At 26.9% G+C, this 21,446-nt stretch overlaps 1 protein-coding gene and 1 long non-coding RNA gene across 3 annotated transcripts in view; both read right to left on the reverse strand.

Annotated features, from left to right (window-relative positions):
* The window catches only part of LOC100200365 (uncharacterized bromodomain-containing protein 10), a 49,432-nt gene that overhangs the window by 24,419 nt on the left and 3,567 nt on the right, over positions 1 to 21,446 (reverse strand). The window contains exons 2-5 of one of the 2 annotated variants that reach the window (XR_010642792.1): positions 10,753 to 10,921; positions 9,738 to 9,811; positions 7,293 to 7,528; positions 2,442 to 2,603 (exon numbers count right to left, since the gene is read on the reverse strand). Coding sequence is in view for 1 of the 2 variants with exons in the window: in XM_065814809.1 (XP_065670881.1) it covers positions 2,442 to 2,509 (68 nt within the window). In the remaining variant the exon portion in view is untranslated. Of the gene's footprint in view, positions 1 to 2,441; positions 2,604 to 7,292; positions 7,529 to 9,737; positions 9,812 to 10,752; positions 10,922 to 21,446 lie in introns of those variants that run through there. The other variant, XM_065814809.1, reaches the window with a different exon arrangement.
* LOC136089090 (uncharacterized) lies at positions 5,149 to 7,106 on the reverse strand. The gene is made up of 2 exons (XR_010642793.1): positions 6,734 to 7,106; positions 5,149 to 6,476 (listed from the first exon to the last, which is right to left on the reverse strand). It is a non-coding gene; the product is annotated as an uncharacterized LOC136089090 (long non-coding RNA).

Consider the following 21,446-nt stretch of genomic DNA (forward strand, 5'->3'; position numbering starts at 1 on the left):
AAAATTAAAAAGCATTACCTACCAGAATTACAAAGATTTGCTTTAACATCAAATTATTATTCTGCTTAAGCATATAGTAATGTTACATATAGTATGTAATAAGCATATAGTAATGTTACATATAGTATGTAATAAGCATATAGTAATGTTACATATAGTATGTAATAAGCATATAGTAATGTTACATATAGTATGTAATAAGCATGTAGTAATGTTACATATAGTATGTAATAAGCATATAGTAATGTTACATATAGTATGTAATAAGCATATAGTAATGTTACATATAGTATGTAATAAGCATACAGTAATGTTACATATAGTATGTAATAAGCATATAGTAATGTTACATATATTATGTAATAAGCATATAGTAATGTTATATATAGTATGTAATAAGCATATAGTAATGTTACATATAGTATGTAATAAGCATATAGTAATGTTACATATAGTATGTAATAAGCATATAGTAATGTTACATATAGTATGTAATAAGCATATAGTAATGTTACATATAGTATGTAATAAGCATATAGTAATGTTACATATAGTATGTAATAAGCATACAGTAAAGTTACATATAGTATGTAATAAGCATATAGTAATGTTACATTTGGTATATAATTTTTGTAATAACTTAAACTTTAACGGTTGCAAACACGACAGACAAAGGACTGAAACACATTTTTTATATATATATAAAATTAACCAACCATTATGATTCAAAGCAATCTACTTAAATACATAACAAAAAAAGTGTGAATTACTAATGAATTTTTGTAATAACTTAAACTTTAACGGTTGCAAACACGACAGACAAAGGACTGCCGCGCTCATCCTGCAATATATCGCATGAAATGAAAAGTTGATCTTCTGCACAGTCAGCATTTAGTGAGTCCCAACATCACTAAAGCCAACCTGATAGTCTAAAAATACTGTGTCAAAACCTTTCTTTTTTCCTTTTTGACCAGCTTTTTTGAGATCTGACCCACTGTGCAGCATTCTTAATTACATATTCCATCTAGTTTTACAGCCTAAAATTAAAGAAAGTTCTTATCCAATAGTTTCTTGAACATATTTTTGCAGTAGTTTATCATTTTTTGTAAGTGATTTTCTAAAATGTCTTACAACTTTTCAAAATTCAGTAAAGAAAATAGCATTTTGTTGAACAAGTTCAATAGCTTCATAGACAATTTTTTTCATGTTCATTTTTCTGAATAATTAGTATCAAAATCAATAATGTGCTTTAATTCATTAGAACCTTGTACATTTGTTATGCTAATATTGAAAAGAACTTAATAATTAACTTAACTAATAGTTTATATCAAGTAGTTTTATTGTTCTCTTATTAACACCAGCTCTGTCTGATGTTTTGAAACCAATATATTTAAATTTATTTATTGATGGTTTTTATTGGATATTGATTTATATGCTTTGTTATTGAGTAAAATTTCCTTTACAACTTCTATCCTTATTTTATCGGCACATATATATATATATATATATATATATATATATATATATATATATATATATATATATATATATATATATATATATATATATATATATATATGTGTATATATATATATATATATATACTAACAATAAGCAGCACTTGTATAATGTTTTTTGAAATTGTAAAAACAAGCCAACATCGACATCATTTCAAATATTGTTTAATTATTATCAAATATACTCATACTTTGAATCTAAACAAAAGTTTTTGATCTGATTGACATAAAAATATACTTAATATAACATTTTATTTTAGAACACATTTTTTATATATATATAAAATTAACCAACCATTATGATTCAAAGCAATCTACTTAAATACATAACAAAAAAAGTGTGAATTACTAATGAATTTTTGTAATAACTTAAACTTTATTTATCAATAAACCGCTATTACAATTCCTAGTTATTATAGAAGAATGTTCAAATCTGCAACTCTAGTCTAAAATCTACCTAAAAATAGATTTAAAAAATCTACTATTAACTACTAAAAGAGACTCCCAAATTAAAAAAAAAAATAACAATTTTGATCTTGCTATAAACAAATGTCATATATATATATATATATATATATATATATATATATATATATATATATATATATATATATATATATATATATACATATATATATATTTATATATATATATGTATATATATATATATATATATATATATATATATATATATATATATATATATATATATATATATATATATATATATATATATATATATATATATATATATATATATATATATATATATATATATTCCTATATTCAAATAGGTAGAACATGCTAAAAGTGCTGCTACATCAAATGAGGGTTTTGTTTTGGGCAGACAATCCATCAATAAAAAAAATTTTAAAATAAAATTTCTTCTAAATTAATTAATTAAAATTAATGTCTGATTTTTACCTTTTTCTTTCATGAGCACTTAAAAGTAATGATGTGAATATCTTTGAGATAAGCATACTTTTATCCATAAAAAAAAGATGCAAGTTCAAACTCTGTGTAGTTGAAATGTTCTAAACCCATGAAATCATGTAGCATATATACCAACATTCCAACACATGGAAGCTGAAATATATTAAGAATAAACTTTAATATAAATTGCATATTTTAAGTTATTATATGTAAACAATATTTAATTATTTCAAAATTATAAATTAGAAACAGTGATAAGTTATTTTAATACTTTGCAACTTTTTTTTTACTTAGCACTTATAACTAATAATAATTTATAATTAATATTTAGTAACTTTAATTAAAAAAACATTAAAATTTTATTGTATTCTAAATGCACCTGATCATTTTAACCAAATGTAAACTGTCAATATAATCTTCATTTTTCATCTTAATTTCAATAAAATTTTCACGGAATTAGCCTTAGCCTTTGACAAAACTCCTCACAAAAGATTTTTAAATAAGGTATCGAATGGCTTTAAATAAGGTATTCAATGGTATTAGACTTAAGACACTAATGGAAAACTAAAAGACTTTAGACTATTTAATAAAAAAACTCATCAAAAATTTGATAAAAAATTTGATTTCAAAAGCTTTTTATCACAAATATTTTGCTTCCATATTTGACAAGTATAAACTTGAAAAAAAGAAACTTAAATTTGTTTAAAGGCTAGTTAACTCAAATACCCAATAATTGCTACAAAAAAAAACAGAACAATCATAATTAAAAAGAAGTTTATTATCAAACTTAAAACGCAAGCTGTCAGTAAAGACAAACAAAAAATATAATGTAGTAATTATAAAAAGAAATACATTAACTAAGAAATAAGTAACATTTAGCTTGAGTAACCTAAAGTGAATCTTGTAAAAAAGACAAAAAACTCTTGTTATTCAAATTTCTATAATTCAAAAGATCATTAAAATCAAACAAATTGTTTGGTCCCTTCTGGATTTAATATTAGGAATTGAACTTTTATAATTTAAAAACTCATTTAACATGAGCATTTAGTTCAATTAACATAATTGAAATCCTTAAGGGGTTTTAAAATACGCTTGAATTAAATGAATTTTCAATTTATAGGACTTCAATCCTTAATATTAAATCCAGAGGTTACCAAATAATTTGTTCGATTTAAATCTATCAGAACAGGTTATCCTGCTACTGGTAACATGTAACCCAGTACAACTTGCTTCATTTTAACATCAAGAAGAGGATCTGGTTTTAAAAAATTGTTTCAACTCTTTCATAATGGCATTTAGATGTCACTTTGGAGAACCATCCAATCCACACAAGTGTGGAAATATGGAAGTAAAATTTACTCAAAAAAAAAAAAAAAAAAGATCTATCGAATTATAGAAGTTAAAATTACAAGAGTCCAACTGTATTTAAAAATATTTATAGTCCATTGATCCACAGTTGTGGAACAATAAACTTTAAATTAGTGTGGTTTAGACAGGTTTCCCATAATGGCACTTTGCTAATTTAACAAATAAAAAAGCCAGCATTTAACAATAAAATTGTTCAAAAACACTATTTATTTGTCTTTACTAACCGCTTTTGTTTCGGCAATGGGGAACTACTAATGTCACTAAATTTGCTATGGGAATGAACATTACCAGCAATTGGTCGTATTGAAAACTGGGGTTTTATGATATTATCGTTATATACTACATCTCGTACTGATGGATTGTCTCATCGTCTACCAATCGCTCGCTGTCTGCCAAAATAATATTCTAGGTCATCCTGACAGAATCTTTCAGAAAGTACATATTTTGCACCATTTTCTAACAAAAACTTTACTACTTCTTTAAATGAATATATAGTTATTTTAAATCCTTCATATGTTTGCCAAGATAAAAACATTTTTGATTTTGAATTAGCATAATGTCCTGCCCTAGTCTCTATTGAGTCTTTCCATAAATGTAAATATTCAAGAAATTTATCTAACCAAAGATATCTTTCATCAGTAAAAGATTCATATGGTTTTAAAAATGGCTTCTTTTTTATTCTGTGATCAAATGTATTTCGAACATTCAGACAATCAAAAAATTTATCCATCATTAAACAAAAAGTAGATGTACCAACTGCCTCTGGTGGCCCAAAATTTGCTAAAACGCTACCAACAGTCTCACTTAATACCTGTGCTGCAAGACTAACTCTCATAGCAGAGTATGGTGTTAAATGTATATGTTCATTTGTTAGCTTTGGTACAAATTTTAAGCCACTTTCTAGTTGCTCCTCAAAAATTTGCTGAATGTGTGACCAAAGAAGAAAAAAACCATTATTCTACATCAATCATGTTGAATGCCCTGATCCAGAATGTGATAAACAGTTTCTTGCTGTTTTCATAAGATGTGGGACATCTGCAAAAAAATAAATATAATGTTGCTTTTTAGAAAAAATATTTTTTGTGCAATAAATGACATCTTTATCAGAACAACCTTGAAGAAATTTATGCATTTTAAAAATCGACAATTTGATGAAGCACCATCTGATGCTGTGGAAATAACATGCAAGTTTATTAATTCCAGATAACAAACTGCCTTCCAAAAAATTGGCATTATTTGCTAAGCAAGTACACCTGTTGTAGCAAATGTTGCAAAACTAAAAGAAAGAGGATTGACAATACTTTTTACAAGAAAAACTAAAATGTATGTTGCAATAGCTTCTACATTTTTAAGTGTTCCATAGTTGATATTGTTATCTCCCAAATCTACAAAACCAATAAGTTCGCCAGAGTACTTGTCCCACACAAGATCTTCCTGAATTTTCATTTCATCAAAAATAATGCCTACAAATCTTTCTGGTTCAGTAAAATTTTCAGTCTTTAACTTGAGGTCATTTATAAAAGCAGGATTAAAACCTCTAACTGGATGAATATAATGTTTATAATCTCTAAGTGTTCTCAAACTGGGAAGAACCAAAATACCATTACCAGTTTTCTTATCATAACGAAGATCACTATAAGCAGATGAAGATTTAGCAGCTAAATTTAAACAAAATTTGATAATCATTGGGTGATATTTAACACTGCTGGAACAAGAGGTTTGAATGTATTTTTTTGTTCTGACCAAAAAAGCTTCATGAAATTTGGAACATTAACCTGGTCACAACCTGAAAATAATATTTTAAATCTTCACTGATTTGTGAATGTACAGTTTCACTGTGCTTTTCTATAGCAGATCACATATTTAAAAGTTCTTGCTCAAGCTGTTTACATTTTAATCGATTATTTTGTAAAGTTAATTTTATCCTATTTGGAGAAGTAAATTTAATAGGAGCATTTAGTTTGGCTGGTTTATTTAAAATAGATAATTTATTTTTTTCTTCTGAAAATACCTTTCGAACACAAATACGACAATCTGCACATGTATTTGTATCATCCTTGCTTAAAAGGAGCCGACAATTGTTAGAGCGGAAATACTCATCTTGATTTAAATGTGGTTTAAATACTAGTTATTGGTAGTCATGGTAATTGAATTTTTTAGGATTGACATGTTTTTGGAATTGGAGCTCTTTACTTATATTAGGAACTTCAATTCCCATACACAATTCATAACTTTTAAGTAGGCAAGTAAATGTTGACAAAGTAACATTTAAAAATGATTGAGAGCATTGCTTATAAAGATCATGGTCTTCTGATAAAATCCATCCAAACACACGTAGGGTAAAACGAAGAGAATCATCCACAAAAATCTCGTATCTTGGCAAAATATGATTTACAGATAAAAGAGTAATAACAACAAGATTGGTTTCAATATGAATATTCCAGGTATTTCTAATTGAAAGCTTAACTATGCGATTCACAAAGTCATCAAAGTTTTTGTATAAGGGCAAAGACACTACATCATCTAATGATGCAACATGTTCATTTCGCTTTTGAATTGAAGAAGTAGATCGATTCGAGAGTAAAACAGAATGAGAACTTTTACAAGGTAAATTTAATTGTGGCAATTCTCCTTCTTTCAATGATTTTTTTCTGTCATCTGAAAAGTAATAAAATAAATAAAAATTATTATACAATAACTATTATGTAATAATTTATTTATATTTATTATCATGAATTTATATGTATATATATATATAAATATATATATATGTATATAAATATATATATATATATATATATATATATATATATATATATATATATATATATATATATATATATATATACATATACATAAATGTATGTAAATGTATATGTGTAACTTCTCGATTTCAAAAACAAATGATTACTTACAAATATAATATTGATTAACACTGAAATGCTGTTAACATATGAATAACTTTCTAGTACGAATACGTTCTCGTAATGAAGCATCCACAATTCTATCTTTAGTAATAACATGTATTAAGTCATTACTCCATTTTTTGTTGAACTCAGTATTAGATAAAGGGACTTTAAAAAACTTATTCCTTTATTACGTCTCGAAGCAGAACACCCAAATATAGCACAATTTTCTCCAGGCATTATCAATCGCTACAAAAACACAGTTTAAAAAAACTCGAGAATGTTTAGAGAAAAACAGCGATTTGTGCAGGATGGGAGAGCTGGAGCCAATATTTTTTTTAATGAAAGAGTTAAAACAATAATCCTTTGTTCGTTTCCGAACTATCTATTTCTTGTGACTATGGTTACAGTGATCACTAAAATGATACCACAATGAGCTTTTTGTATAAACTTATCTAAATAATTAAAAAACCTTTTTTTTTTGTTATAAGTAATAGAAAAGTCCAATAAAAATTATAAAATGCTAAATCTATAGCAGTAATATTATTAAAAAAAAAATTCTAGAAACCTGCCAGCAAAATTTTATGTCTTGTAACATTTCCATTGTTACAATTTCTTCTTCAAATATGACTAATTGTTCTAAAAGTTTTTCATTACATATACGCTTTTCTTCATCTCTTTCTTTTTTTTGTTCCTCTCGAAATTTTTTTTGTTGCTTATCTAATGCATCATATTCCATCCGAAGTTGTAACATTATAGGTGTTTCTAAGGTCTTTGTTGGTTTAGATCTTCTACGAGATCCATCTAGAAGTGGAAAGAAAATTTATAACAACCATTAAGATCTCAAAAATAGGTATTTTATTATTATTTAATTATTGTTATTTATTAAAATGAACTTTTACAGAAAATACATTTAAAATTTCTATGCATTTTCAAAATGAACTTTTACAGAAAATACATTCAAAACTTCTATGCATCTTCAAAATGAACTTTTACAGAAAATACATTCAAAAGATCTATGCATTTTCAAAATGAACTTTTACAGAAAATACATTCAAAAGATCTATGCATCTTCAAAATTAACTTTTACAGAAAATACATTCAAATTTTCTATGCATCTTCAAAATATAATAAGCTTTATACAACTTAATATAACTTAATATAACTTAATAAATGTCAGATGAACTATTAAGTCTAACTATGTTCTGTACTAATGAATTCTTCTGTAAATAGTATAAATGATTTTTTGGACTGAAAATTTTGGACTTTTTAATTGATTATAATGGTAACAATATAAATTAGAAATTTTTATATCTATTAGGCTGGAGTGGATGTAAACTTGTGTTACATTTTTCTGTTTAAGATAACAAACATTGGAGCACTTTATCATAATGTAACAAACACTGGAACACGCTAGACCACTCATAAGTTTTGACTAGTGCCTCTTTATTAGTAATAATTGGTCTTTTCCTGTTATCTTTTAATGAGGGTAGAGCTTTAATATTCAGTTTAATGGTTCTAAAGCCAGCTAGTAACAAGGCTTCCCAAACTCTGTGGCAGCTCTTAAAGAGGTGATTCCATCAAATATGTAAAATAAACATTAACAGTGCTTTTGGTATGAATTGTTGATGCTATATAAGGAGCCTTTTGTTATGACTTAATTAATCAGCGGGACTCAGGCAATTGCATAGCTCACTGTTTGGGGTGCCCTTTGCTACCTATGATTGCGTCAAGTACATTAATAACTAAGACTAGTAAATGTTTACATCAATTTTTTACAAACATTTGTGGTCTTTTTATCAGTTGAACCTTACCACTTGCAAAATTACCAGACTTACTAGCACTTTGTGAGACCAAGGTGAATTCAGCTATTTCATTTTTAAATCTCAGAGTTGATGACTATTGTCCTTTGCTTTCCAAAAACTTCAATAGTGGCATGCTTAGCCTGGGCATATACTTATGTATCAACTCATCTATTTGTTATAAAATCAGGAGTCCTCAGACAGTTATTTAATCTGCTTCTGTTTAGCACCTCATCACTTAATCTTAAACTACATACTTCTCAAAACTCATTGAGAAGTATGTAAACGATGTTATTTTCAATCAATTTTTAACTTAAAATTAGGTTTTAGAGACTATTAGAAAATCTTTAACATTATAAGAGTCTGACTTTATTATCACTTCCAAGGATAAAGTTGAATTATTTACAAAGGATATTTTCTGTAAGTAATCTCTTGAAGCTAATGACTTCCTGTCATCCCAGAGAAACAAGTTAACCAATGTTATTTAAAATTTAAAATCACTTTATCTTTTCTATATTTAAATAACAGCTTCTGTTATTTAAATATAGATAAGTTATTTCCCTCTTCAACATCTTGTGTCCAGACTCCTGGTCTTAATAAAGTGTTCTCCAGACTTCTTTTTAACACTCTCTAAACTATTTTTTGAATGGTTAACTGAAATTTGTTATTTACCCACACATAAAACTGTAATGAAAAGAACTTTAACAAAAATTATAAAAACTATTATAAAGAAAAATAGTAGCTATAAATAAAAAACAAAGAAGTAATATTATATATAAAGAATTATGGAGACTATGATACACAATTATAACAAAATTAAAAAATATAATTACTAACAAAAATAGAAAGCAACTATATGAAAAAATTATAATAAAAAAATATAACATGACTATTAAAAAAATGTAACAACAATATTTAAAAAAATAACCACTGTATTAAAAAATATAACAATATTAAAAAAATATATATATGAGCAATATTTCAAAATATATAAAACTAATGATTGTCGTTACTTTGAAAAAAACATAAAATTATAATGAAGAATTATATAAAATATAAAAAAGAAACAAATAAATTGTTCTTATAATGCAACAAATATTATTCATTATATAATACTTAGATTAAACTTACAACTAAAGAAATTTACAAATGATAAATATTGAAACTTTTTTATTTATAACAATTGTTTAACTAAATAAATAAATAGTTACTTATTCCTTGGTTAAGATGCTCTCTATTTTGAAGTATATTTGTTGACTCCAGGGAACATAAGTCACGTATTTGCCTGTAAAAAGTTTGTTAAAAATTGATATATATATATATATATATATAAATATATATATATAAATATATATATATAAATATATATATATAAATATATATATATATATATATAAACATACATATATATATAAATATATATATATATATATATATATATATATATATATATATATATATATATATATATATATAAATATATATATAAATATATATATATATATATATATATATATATATATATATATATATATATATATATATATATATATATATATATATATTTACTATTACACTATTTATTAAATTTCTATGATAGAAGAGTTTAAGTAAAAAATAACTTAAAAAACAGAAGCAAAAAGGATTTGGTTGTCAAACATGGATTAACCTATTTTTCTGGTATGATAGAAACAATGTGGTCCTTTTTTTTTTTTTTTAATCCAAGAGATTAAAATTTTTTTGAGAATAGTTTTACCTTATCCTTTAGAGACAGTAAGATAAGACGCATGTTTAATAGATGAAATGTCTTTTTTTGCTTGACACTGTTTTCCAATTTCTCAAAAAACGAAAAAAAAATTGTAAAAGATAAAATTAATTTGATGGCTATGCTGATTTTTATGTTAAACATTTTAAGGTCATAATTTGAATCAAACATACTCTATAAGTAATATGCAGTTGACTCCTAAGCAATAAGCTATAAGGTTGACTCCTGCTAATCAATTAAAGTTATAAAATTTTTTACAACTTATATAAAATGTTTTACAACTTTTGATGAGAGCTCAGAGTTTGAGAAGAATTTTTACCAGCAGATCTCAGAACCAATAAACTGAATTTAATAGCAGCCCCTCATCATAACATAAAACAAAGAACCTTTAAACCTTTATTATCAGAATGTGAAAATAAAAACACCAAAAATTAAACAATAAAAAACATGCATAAAAATACCTTGGAAGTAGTGCTAACTTCTGTTCTAAAACTGTTTCTAATGTTCGTGCGTGCTTACTCAAATAATGATTAAAACCATTTATTCGATAAACATTTTCAATTATCAATCTTAGATCAGAAACAACTTCTGTCACATTTTTGTAATAACCATCAAGAAATGCAGTATTAACTAAAATTTTAAAATTTCAAGATTTCTTATTTAAAAACTTTCTTTAACATTTAATCATTTTTTAAAAATTGAATTAAAATAAAAAAACAAAACAAAAAAATAAAAAAATTTCAATAATTATTAATTATAACAAAAACTAATTAAATCTTGAAAATCAAACAACAAATCAGCTTTTTGAAAATATTAGGATTTATTCTATAAACTCTAAAGTAATATTATTTCCTTTATAAATAATACATCTAGATATTTATGCGGATTTACAAAAACCCACAAAAGTTTTCATAAATCTATAATAAATAAGATTTAGCATGTAGAAATTGCAGATTATGCAAATTACTAATTTGGAAACAAAAAATTTGGTACAAAGGCTTTACCATAAAACATATAAAAAAGGTTGGCGATTTATTGCCGACCTAAAACACTTCTAGGTTAGCAGTTAGGTCAACATAGCTAAATGCCAACCCTAATTCTGAGGGCTGCAATTCATTCCATCCAACATAATGTAATAGTGAAATGTCATTGGCATATGAGTTTATTGTCAATTATTCCGCAAACTGAATAAGAGTTTAATTGAGACATAAATTAAGCAATGGAAGCTGAAGTGATTTGAATGTTAAACTATGGGTTAACTTGTTTAATTGGAATGGAAGAAAGGGAATGGCTTACTAATAGTTAAACTAGAAGAAAATTTCTTTGCTAATAGTTCTACCTTATTTTTAGAGGAGAAATAATACCTGCCTGAATCCATGAGATTGTGTAGGAAGTACATTTATCAGCTGAGAGAGAAAAGACATCAGCCTAAGAACTGTCGCAAAGAAAATCACAAAAAGAATCCTAGTCAGCTTTAGAGTAGTAGTAAGTAGTGCGATGATAGGGTGAGTCTGAAAAAGCAGTACAAGATGAAAGATTTATAGAGATCATTGCATGGTCAGAACCACCTAAGAAAGAAAAAAGAAGAAACTGAACACAAACTACGATCAGAGGCAAGATATATATTAAGGAGTGAAGGTAAATGATTAGGGTTGTCTGGAAAACGAGTCACAAAGTTAAATATCTGAGTAAGAAACTCTTTAGGCTTTAGTGCCTGTGGGTTAATTGCATCAGAGGCAAGCCATTCAGTGTAATGAGCATTAAAGTCACCAATAACATCAGTATTGGCAGAAGAGTAAAGAGAGAAGGCATAGTGAACTTGATCAGAAATTATATCTAAAAGAGTGCAATCTTGGGAAAAAGGAGAATAATAAAGAACACAGAGAAAGGTTATAGAGTGAAGAAGTGCTAAGCAGAAACACATATAAGAATGGTCAAAGGAATCAATCCTGATTTATGACAAATAGGTTAATTGATGCATATGTATACCCCCAAGCATGTGCTGATCGGAGTCAGATGATTGCTTTTTGAAATATTAAAAAAAAATGGTTCTAACTACAAGAAATATTTTTTTTACGAGAAATGAATTCAAAGGCAATGCAGAAAAATTTTACTTTTCTGCATTGCCTTTGAATTCAATTTGATTTGTATACATATTTGAATTCAATTTAAATGTGTAAACCAGTCTCTCCAAAAAAAAATCTTATTTCTTTTTGCAATATATTCTCTGCATTATATTAAGATGAAACATATATTTTAAATTACGTGGTAAGAATACATTTCAAATTACGTGGTTAAAATATATTTCAAATTACTTTGAAACTTCAACCTTTTCTAAACTCCATGAAACACTTATAAATTAAAATAAAACTTTATGCTTTAACTTTTTCTGGTTTATCTTTTATTTATTTTATTATTAGTTGAAATTTTAATTTATTTAAGTTTAGTTATGTATTTTTTTAGTTTTTATTTCTCTTTTCAGTTTATGGTTTGTTTATTTTTTTTATTCATATAATTTTTGTTTGTTTATTTAGTGCATTTTTTTAACATGACGATTTTCCCAGATTGCATAGCGCTTCTTAACAAAAGTGAGTGCAGGTCTTGCTAAGCAGCATTACGCCATTCGGATTTTACGTACAAAATGGCAATTTTGCCTACGCAATAAGCCATTTACATTACCCCAAAACTTTTTTCAACTAGATTATTAAAACAGATTCAATTAGATAAATAAATAAGATTATTAAAACACTCATTTGAAACAGTTTATGCTAAATACATTAGGCAGTAATGTTTATATTTAATTCATTCAATTATAAAATAATTTTTTGTTGTTGAAAAAACATAAATTTTTTCAACTTTAAAAAAAAATTTTAATTTTAATTTATTTTATTATATTTAAATTTAATCTATTAATAAATAATAATAAATTTAATCCAAATATAATTAAATAGTAAATTAATATTATTAAAATAAAGAAAATTATTTTATTAAACTTAATTAAAATTTTAAAATAAACATAAAACGCTTTGTTTTAAGTTTGTATTTTTTACTTTAAACTTTCCTAACTATGTTAAAGGGATCTCAATGTGCTAACCAAGTTGTGTTAATACTAAAGAGAATGATAAAAGAAAAAAAATGTTTGGGATGAATTTTTTATGAGTAAAGCAAAATAATAAAGGTATACCAAGAAAAACTTCGTTTTACTTAAAACTTACTGTCTCCATGTTAGCCAGTTGCTTTAAAATATATGCCACAATCTACAGACTTTATAATTTATTCAAGCGCATTTAATTCCAAAAATGTTTTAGTATGTAACGCTGTAGAATTTTAATAAGAAATCTAAAAATTCTTTTTTTTATCAGATAATAGATTTTTTTTTTTAATAATAGATTACTAAAAAATTTGTTAAGGCACTTATTATATGAAAGGTTTTTTTTTCATCATAAATTACAATAGCATTTCTTAAGTTACGTTATTTTAAAATTTTGTAAAGTTCACATTAAAAATATAAATAAAATATTTCAGATATTTTAGGCTTGTCTATGGCTATAAATTATTTTTTTGTTATATTTATTGTTATTAAATAATTATTATCCTTTTTAAAATTTTGTTAAAAAAATTGTTTTGTATTTTTATTTAATGTTTTGAGAGTTTAATTAACACCATTTATTTGCTAAACTTTTCAGTTTCAAATATTCTCGAAATTCTAATTTTATCATGCAAGAATATATTTAATAATATTTATTCTGTAAAACACATATTGCTTATTTTACTTTATTTTTAAAGTAAAATAAGAACAATTTTCAGTCAAAATTGCAAAAAAATGCACTATTATCAAGTCAATTTTATAATGTTGAGAGACAGGTTAATGTAAAGTACTTGCCAAATACAACATATAAATTGGGAAACTTTAGGCATAATTGTTTTTTTAAAGCACGCTGGCGCACATTGACAATTTTAATTGCCATCTGCCTTAAATTATTGCCATAAAACATTATTACTTTAATTAATCATATACTAAAACTCTTTGCAATTAAACACGGTTGAATAAAGTATAAAGTCTGTAGATTAAGACGTATATTTTAAAGACTTAAAGCAACTGGCTAATATGGAAATGGTGAGCTTTAAGTAAAACAACAAAGTTAGTTTTTCTTGGTAACGTTTATTATTTTGTTTTACTTGAAACAATTAAGCCCAAACCTTTTTTTAAATCGTTTTCTTTAATGATGAATATATAATTTTGATGATGAATTTATTAATGAACACAACTCGTCTCTGCACATTGGGATACCTTTAAAACAAAAGAAAGTTCTTTTAATTAAATTTAATATAAGTAACTTTTTTATGTTCCTTTTAAATAAAACTATTTCAAATAAATAAATTTTTTTATCCTGTTACAAAAGTGCTAATATGCAAAAGTGCTTAATGCACTTATAACTTATAATGAAGGTACAGCTCTAAAACTTAGTTTTATGGTTCTGAGGCAGCTGGTAATCAGGTTTCCTGAAATCTGTGGTAGCTCTCAGAGAGGCTAATTCCATCAACAGCTGAAAAAAATCAAAGTATTTACAGTGCCATGTTGCGCATAGATGGTGTCCCTGTTTGTACTTTTGGTGTGCATTGTCAAGGCCACATTTGGAGCCCTTTGTTACAGCTTAGGGTTTATTAATAGTAAAGAGGCAATTGCTTGGACTACTAAACAGTGTACTGAGTACTGTCTATGCTTTGAGTAAATTCTTTAACAAATTTAAAAATGAATAAAGTACCAAAAACTATAAAACACAAAAAAACATTGTCATCACCAAGTTCTCAAAAACATTCACTAATATTCGTGGTCTTCGAAGTAACTTTTCTTTTGTTGAGTCTTATCTTTAGCAAAGTTTACCAAACCTACTTACTCTGTGTGAGACTAATTTGAGTTCAGCTGTCTCATTTTGTGATCATAGTGTTGATGGTTATCTTCCTTTAATTCGTAAAGATTCCAATAGTCAGGTGCTTGACCTGGTCATTTACATTTGTAAGAATTCACCCATTTGTCGTGAAACTATGTTTGAATCCACAGACTATTCTTTTATGTGCTTTCATTTAGCACCACTTCACTCTATGGCCTTTCTCTTTGTTCTATATCACTCTCCTTCATTTCAAGACTGCACTCTTTTTGATGTTATTTCTGATCAAATTGACTAAGCCCTCTCTCTCTTAATCCATCAGCCAATATTGTTGTGGTTGGTGACTTTAATGCTAATCACACTGAATGGCTTGGCTCTAGTGTCAGTGACTCTGCAGGCGTTAAAGCCCTCAACTTTTGGCTTTCACAATCCCTAACTCAAATAGTCAACTTTCCAACTTGGTTTCCAGATAACCCGAATCATTTACCTTCTCTACTTGACTTATGTCTTGTTTCTGATCCTAGTCAGTGCTCAGTCTCTCCACATTCACCCTTAGGTGCTTCTGATCACAGTTTGATCTCTCTAAAACTATTATCTCATCCTTTTTCATCATCTGAATCCCTCTATCATCATACCTCTTACCTTAAAGCTGACTGGGGCTCTTTTTGTGATTTTCTTTGTGATGGCCCTTGGGTAGATTTCTTTTTTCTTCCAGCTAACAAATGTGCTTCTTACATAACTTGGTGGATTCAGGCTGGCATGGAATCTTTTATTCCTAATCAACCATTCAAGGTTAAGCCTCACTCTTTTCCATGGTTTTCCTCACATTGTGCTGATGCAACTTTCAATCGAAACCGTCACTTCCATACCTACCAGCAAAACAATTCTCCAGAGAACGTTTTTACAATGGTTTCTAGTATTAATAAATAGACATCTGTTTATTAATGCTAGAAACCATTGTAAAAACGTTTTGTCTAATGCCAAAACCTGCTATTCTCAGGTCATGAAATCTCGTATTTCATCACAAAAATTAGGCTCTCTTGACATCTGGAGAACCTTTAATAGTATCAATAATAAGGGCAAATCTGTTATTTAACCTTTCTTGTATGGTTCAGACTTTGTCACCTCATCAAAAGACAAAGCTGTATTGTTTGCTAAGAACTTTTCATCAATATTGTCTCTTGATTTGCAAACCTAGCATCTGCTAAGGTTGCATCTCTTTATCGAACTCGATACTTTCTTACTTCGAATTCTATTCTCTATTTCTATAAATCTCAAATCCTTCCTTGTATGGATTACTGTTGCCATATCTGGGGCGAATCTTCTAATGATGCCCTTTCTCTTTAAGACAAGGTGCAAAAATGAATTGTAAACATAGTTAGACCTGCTCTTGCAGCCAACCACCAACCATTATCACATCGTCGTAATGTTGCTTCTCTTTCTCTTTTCTGCAAATACTATAATGGGCACTGCTCTAAAGAGCTAGCTTGTGCCATCTACTAAAACTCATTCTTGTGTTACTCCTCATTCAATAAAGTCTCATCCTATTTCTGTGACTGTTCCTAAATGCTCCAAAAACTCTTATTTGTGTAGTTTTTTTCCTCGAACATCATTTCTTTGGAATTCGCTTCCTTCATCTTGCAATCCTGAATCATACAATTTGCAATCTTATAAGTCGTCTGTCAATCGTTATCTTGCTCTACAATCTTCATCTTTTCTCTTCCAGTAACTTTCAACTGTAATAGTGGTTGCTTGCAGCCTTGTTGGAAGCGAAGATGTTAAAAAAAAATATATTAAACGTATAAGAATACTTTTCGCATTCTTATACATTTAATATTCCCATACGTTATTCCCACCCCATAATAAAGAAATCAAAATAACTTAATAAAATTTTTTTAAGAAGTCATTCCATATAAAACATCGATAACAATAGCCTATAATTTTTCTTAACTTTTTCGTTATGATTAGATCTGAATATGATAGGTTGTTATCAGACTTAAAATAATGCTATAAAAAAAGGGCTGACGACACGGGTTTTAAATTGGAGAAAGGGGGAGGGGGCACAATTGTTAATTTTTTTTTAAAAAAAAGTCATAAATGAAAAAAAAAAAAATCATAATATATAGATAAAAAACAATTATTTTATAGTTTTTATGAATTTTTAAATAAAAGACCACTAGAATTTAAATGAACAAAAATAAAAATTGCTTTAATATGAACTAATATCTCAAATAAGCCATAGCTCAACTTAATGGGAATTCGCTTTAGGAAAACATTTGTTAAGTCACTCTTTGGTCCCTTGGAGGTTCGAGTTATTAGGAATTAACTCTAGTATAAGTTTAAATAAGTATAAGTTTTTAAAAATAAGGAAATAACTTTTTTTTCAAACAACATTTGATCAACATAAATTTGATTGATAGTTTTTTAAAAAAGATAATAGAGAAAATATAATGATTATGACAATTGATTACATTTTAGTTAAAGTTTTGTTAGTTATGTAATGTTTTGTATCATATCATAGATACATTAGAAAAACAATTGTCAGCAATGGTTGTTTTTCTGATATTTTCTTATTAAAATAGTGTAAAGTTTTCTAGAAAAATAGTTAAAAAATTTGATCAAATTTTCTTAACGCTATTTAGTACAAACTTAGATTGCTTTTTTATTAAAATGAATAGTTAATTTATAAATATTATTTTGTTTCACATTTCTTACTATTTTTTTATAAAACTTAAACTTTTTAAAACTTTTTTTCTTCTAATTTAAAAAAAATAAAGATTAAAAATTAGTACTAAAAACCTCCAAGCAAGACAAAAAGTAATTATAAGAAATGCCTTTGTAATTAAAACTTAAATGAGTATGATACTTTTAAATTTTTTTTTTGTGTTTTGTAAATCAAATTTAAATTTGTACAACTGAAAGAGATTTTATTTAGGTTATTAAAATGAGTGGATCTATTAATTTTGCTTTCATCAATGTGATTTTACATAACAATTATTTTTTCAACTTAATATGTATAATATGCAACTAAAAATTATTTCTTAAAATAATGACTATAAAAATATTTAGTATTAAAAAGTTCTACGGCTTTTAAGTAATAAGAAGTTTGCGAAGGTTAAATTTATATTTTATTTTAAAAAAGTTTTCAATTGAAAATATATACTTCAAGTGAAAATAAAATAAAAATTTAAACAACTTATTAAAAACTACTAAAGTTCTTTGTTTTTTGTTAAGTTTTTCAAATATGGTTTTTAATGAAATTCTTATAATGATCATTTGAAATTATCAAGCTTATTTAAAAATAATTATTTTTTTAATTTGTCAAAACATTAAAAAAGAATCTTCATTAGCAAACTTTTTCACCTTGAAGATGCTCATAAATACATTATAACAATTAAATATATATATATATATATATATATATATATATATATATATATATATATATATATATATATATATATATATATATATATATATATATATATATATATAGATTGTTGCATTTGGGAGTAAAGAAGGAAAAAAATGATTCTTATGCCAACAAATACGTCACTTTTAATTACTTTTGACTTTCGTCCAACATTTGCATGTTGTCAGAAAGTTAAAACCATAAATTTAATTACAAATTAATTGTTTTTTTAAAAAAGATTAATTTGTAATTAAAAAATGTTTTTTAAAACATTCTGAATGTTTTTAATTTTTATTTTTGTTTTTTTTAATTAAATGTTTTTATAAAATGTTTTTATTTTTATTTTTTTCACTGTAAATCATGCACAGAATGTTGCTACATCGACTATCTTATAGCCTGACTTGCAAGAAAGTGCTGCTACATCGACTGACAAATAGCCTGACTCACAACAGAGTGTTGCTACATCGACTATGTTAAAGCCTGACTCGTGAGAGAGAGCTGCTACATCAACCGAGGGTTTGGTTGGGGCAGGCAGTCTATCAAGTAACAAAAAAAAAAATTCTGGTCTTGCATTTTAATTTATTACTCTTTGTCAAAAAAACACGGAAAAACTTTTTGACAACAAGTTAGGAGTTGTTTATATATATATATATATATATATATATATATATATATATATATATATATATATATATATATATATATATATATATATATATATATATATGATATATATATATATATATATATATATATATATATATATATATATATATATATATATATATATATATATATATATATATATATATATATATATATATATATAGCACTGGAATTATTATTATGGATTTTTAAGTTATTAAATAATAATCATAACAGAAAAATATTGTCAGATTATATATTCCAGGTATATTAAAGTTTTTAATATTTGGTTTGACCACCTTTAGCAACTTTCAATGCTTTCACTCTCTTCGGTATGCCCATGATTAAATCACGGCATAATTTGGTAATAGCCTTGTTGTGGAACCAGACATGGGTTAACCTCTCTACGAGCTGTGATTTTGTAGTAATAGGAACTTTATGTATTTTGTCCTTCAAAATATCCCATAAATTCTCAATTGGGTTCAAATCTGGTGAATTCCCAGGTCATTTGAGCACAGAAAATTCATTCTCTAGAAGCCATGCCTTTTACAATTTGCCTGTATGGCATAGAGCACTATCCTGTTGAAAGATATAGTCCTTATCAGTAAACCAATCATGGATTTGAGGGACCAGACATTTCTCTAACACTTCTATATACTTTCTATGGTTCATCATTCTTTTTTTTTTTTTTTTTTTTTTTTTTAAACATCTTCGCTTCCAACAAGGCTGCAAGCAGCCACTAATTAAAGTTGGAAGTTACTGTAAGAGAAAAGATGAAGATTGTAGAGCAAGATAACGATTGACGGACGATTTAAAAGATTGCAAATTATATGAATCAGGAAAGCAAGATGAAGGAAGCGAATTCCAAAGAGCTGATGTTCGAGGAAAAAAACTAGACGAATAAGCGTTTTTGGAGCACTTAGGAACAGTCACAGAAAAAGGATGACACTTAATTGAATGACGAGTAACACGAGAATGAATTTTAGTGGATGGCACAAGAGACGTTAGCTCTTTCGAGCAGTGCCCATTATAGTATTTGTAGAAAAGAGAAAGAGAAGCAACATTACGACGATGTGATAATGGTTGAAGGTTGGCTGCAAGAGCAGGTCCAACTATGTTTACAATGCGTTTTTGCACCTTGTCTAAAAGAGAAAGGGCATCATTAGAAGATCCGCCCCAGATATGGCAACAGTATTCCATACAAGGCCGGATTTGAGATTTATAGAGGTAGAGAATAGAATCCAGAGTAAGAAAGTGGCGAGCTCGATAAAGAGATGCAACCTTAGCAGATGCTAATTTTGCAACCGATTTGATATATGGTTTCCAAGAAAGATTGGAAGTAAGAGTTAATCCTAGAAGATGAAGAGTAGGTGACTCATCGAGTACATCACCGTTCATAAATATAGGAAGATCTAAATTATTGCGATAACGATTGGCTGAAAAAAATTGAGTTTTATCTGAATTAAAGTTCACCAGCCACTGTGAGCCCCATGCTGTAGCAGAAGTGAGATCCTTTTCAAGCTCAAATGCCCCCTCCAGGCAATCAGAGGGTGTTGGTTTCTTATCACGACAAGAATAAATGGTAGTATCATCAGCAAACAATGCCACCTTAGATGTGAGAATATCTGGAAGATCGTTAATGTAAATTAAAAAGAGTATAGGGCCAAGGATAGAACCTTGAGGAACCCCTGAAGTTACAGAATAAGAAGAAGAGTGTTGTCCATCGAGGACAACTTTTATGCTACGATTGGAAAGGAAGGATTCAATGATCTTAAAGATGTTACCGGATACACCATAAGAAGAAAGCTTATGGAGAAGACCAGCATGCCAAACTTTATCAAAAGCTTTTGAAATGTCAAGAGCGATGGCCTTAACCTCTCCACCTTCATCTAATGCACGATAAAACCTGTCAGTTATTACTGTTAGCAAATCAGCTGTAGAACGAGAAGATCGAAATCCATATTGATGGTCAGAAAGTAAGTTATTAGATTCAAGATGAGAAATTAAGTGTTTGTTAATTAAAGATTCAAAAACCTTGCTTATGATAGGAAGAAGACTTATGGGACGGTAGTTAGACGAATCAGATCGCTCCCCAGAATTTTTGAAGATAGGGATAACAGATGCGGCTTTCCAGCAGGCTGGAAAACAAGACTCTGATAAGCATTTGTTGAATAGTTTTGAGAGTATAGACGACAGCTCTGGAGAACAC

This window comes from Hydra vulgaris, chromosome 12 (assembly GCF_038396675.1).
Source record: "Hydra vulgaris chromosome 12, alternate assembly HydraT2T_AEP".
In the NCBI taxonomy this organism is placed as follows: Eukaryota; Metazoa; Cnidaria; class Hydrozoa; order Anthoathecata; family Hydridae; genus Hydra; species Hydra vulgaris.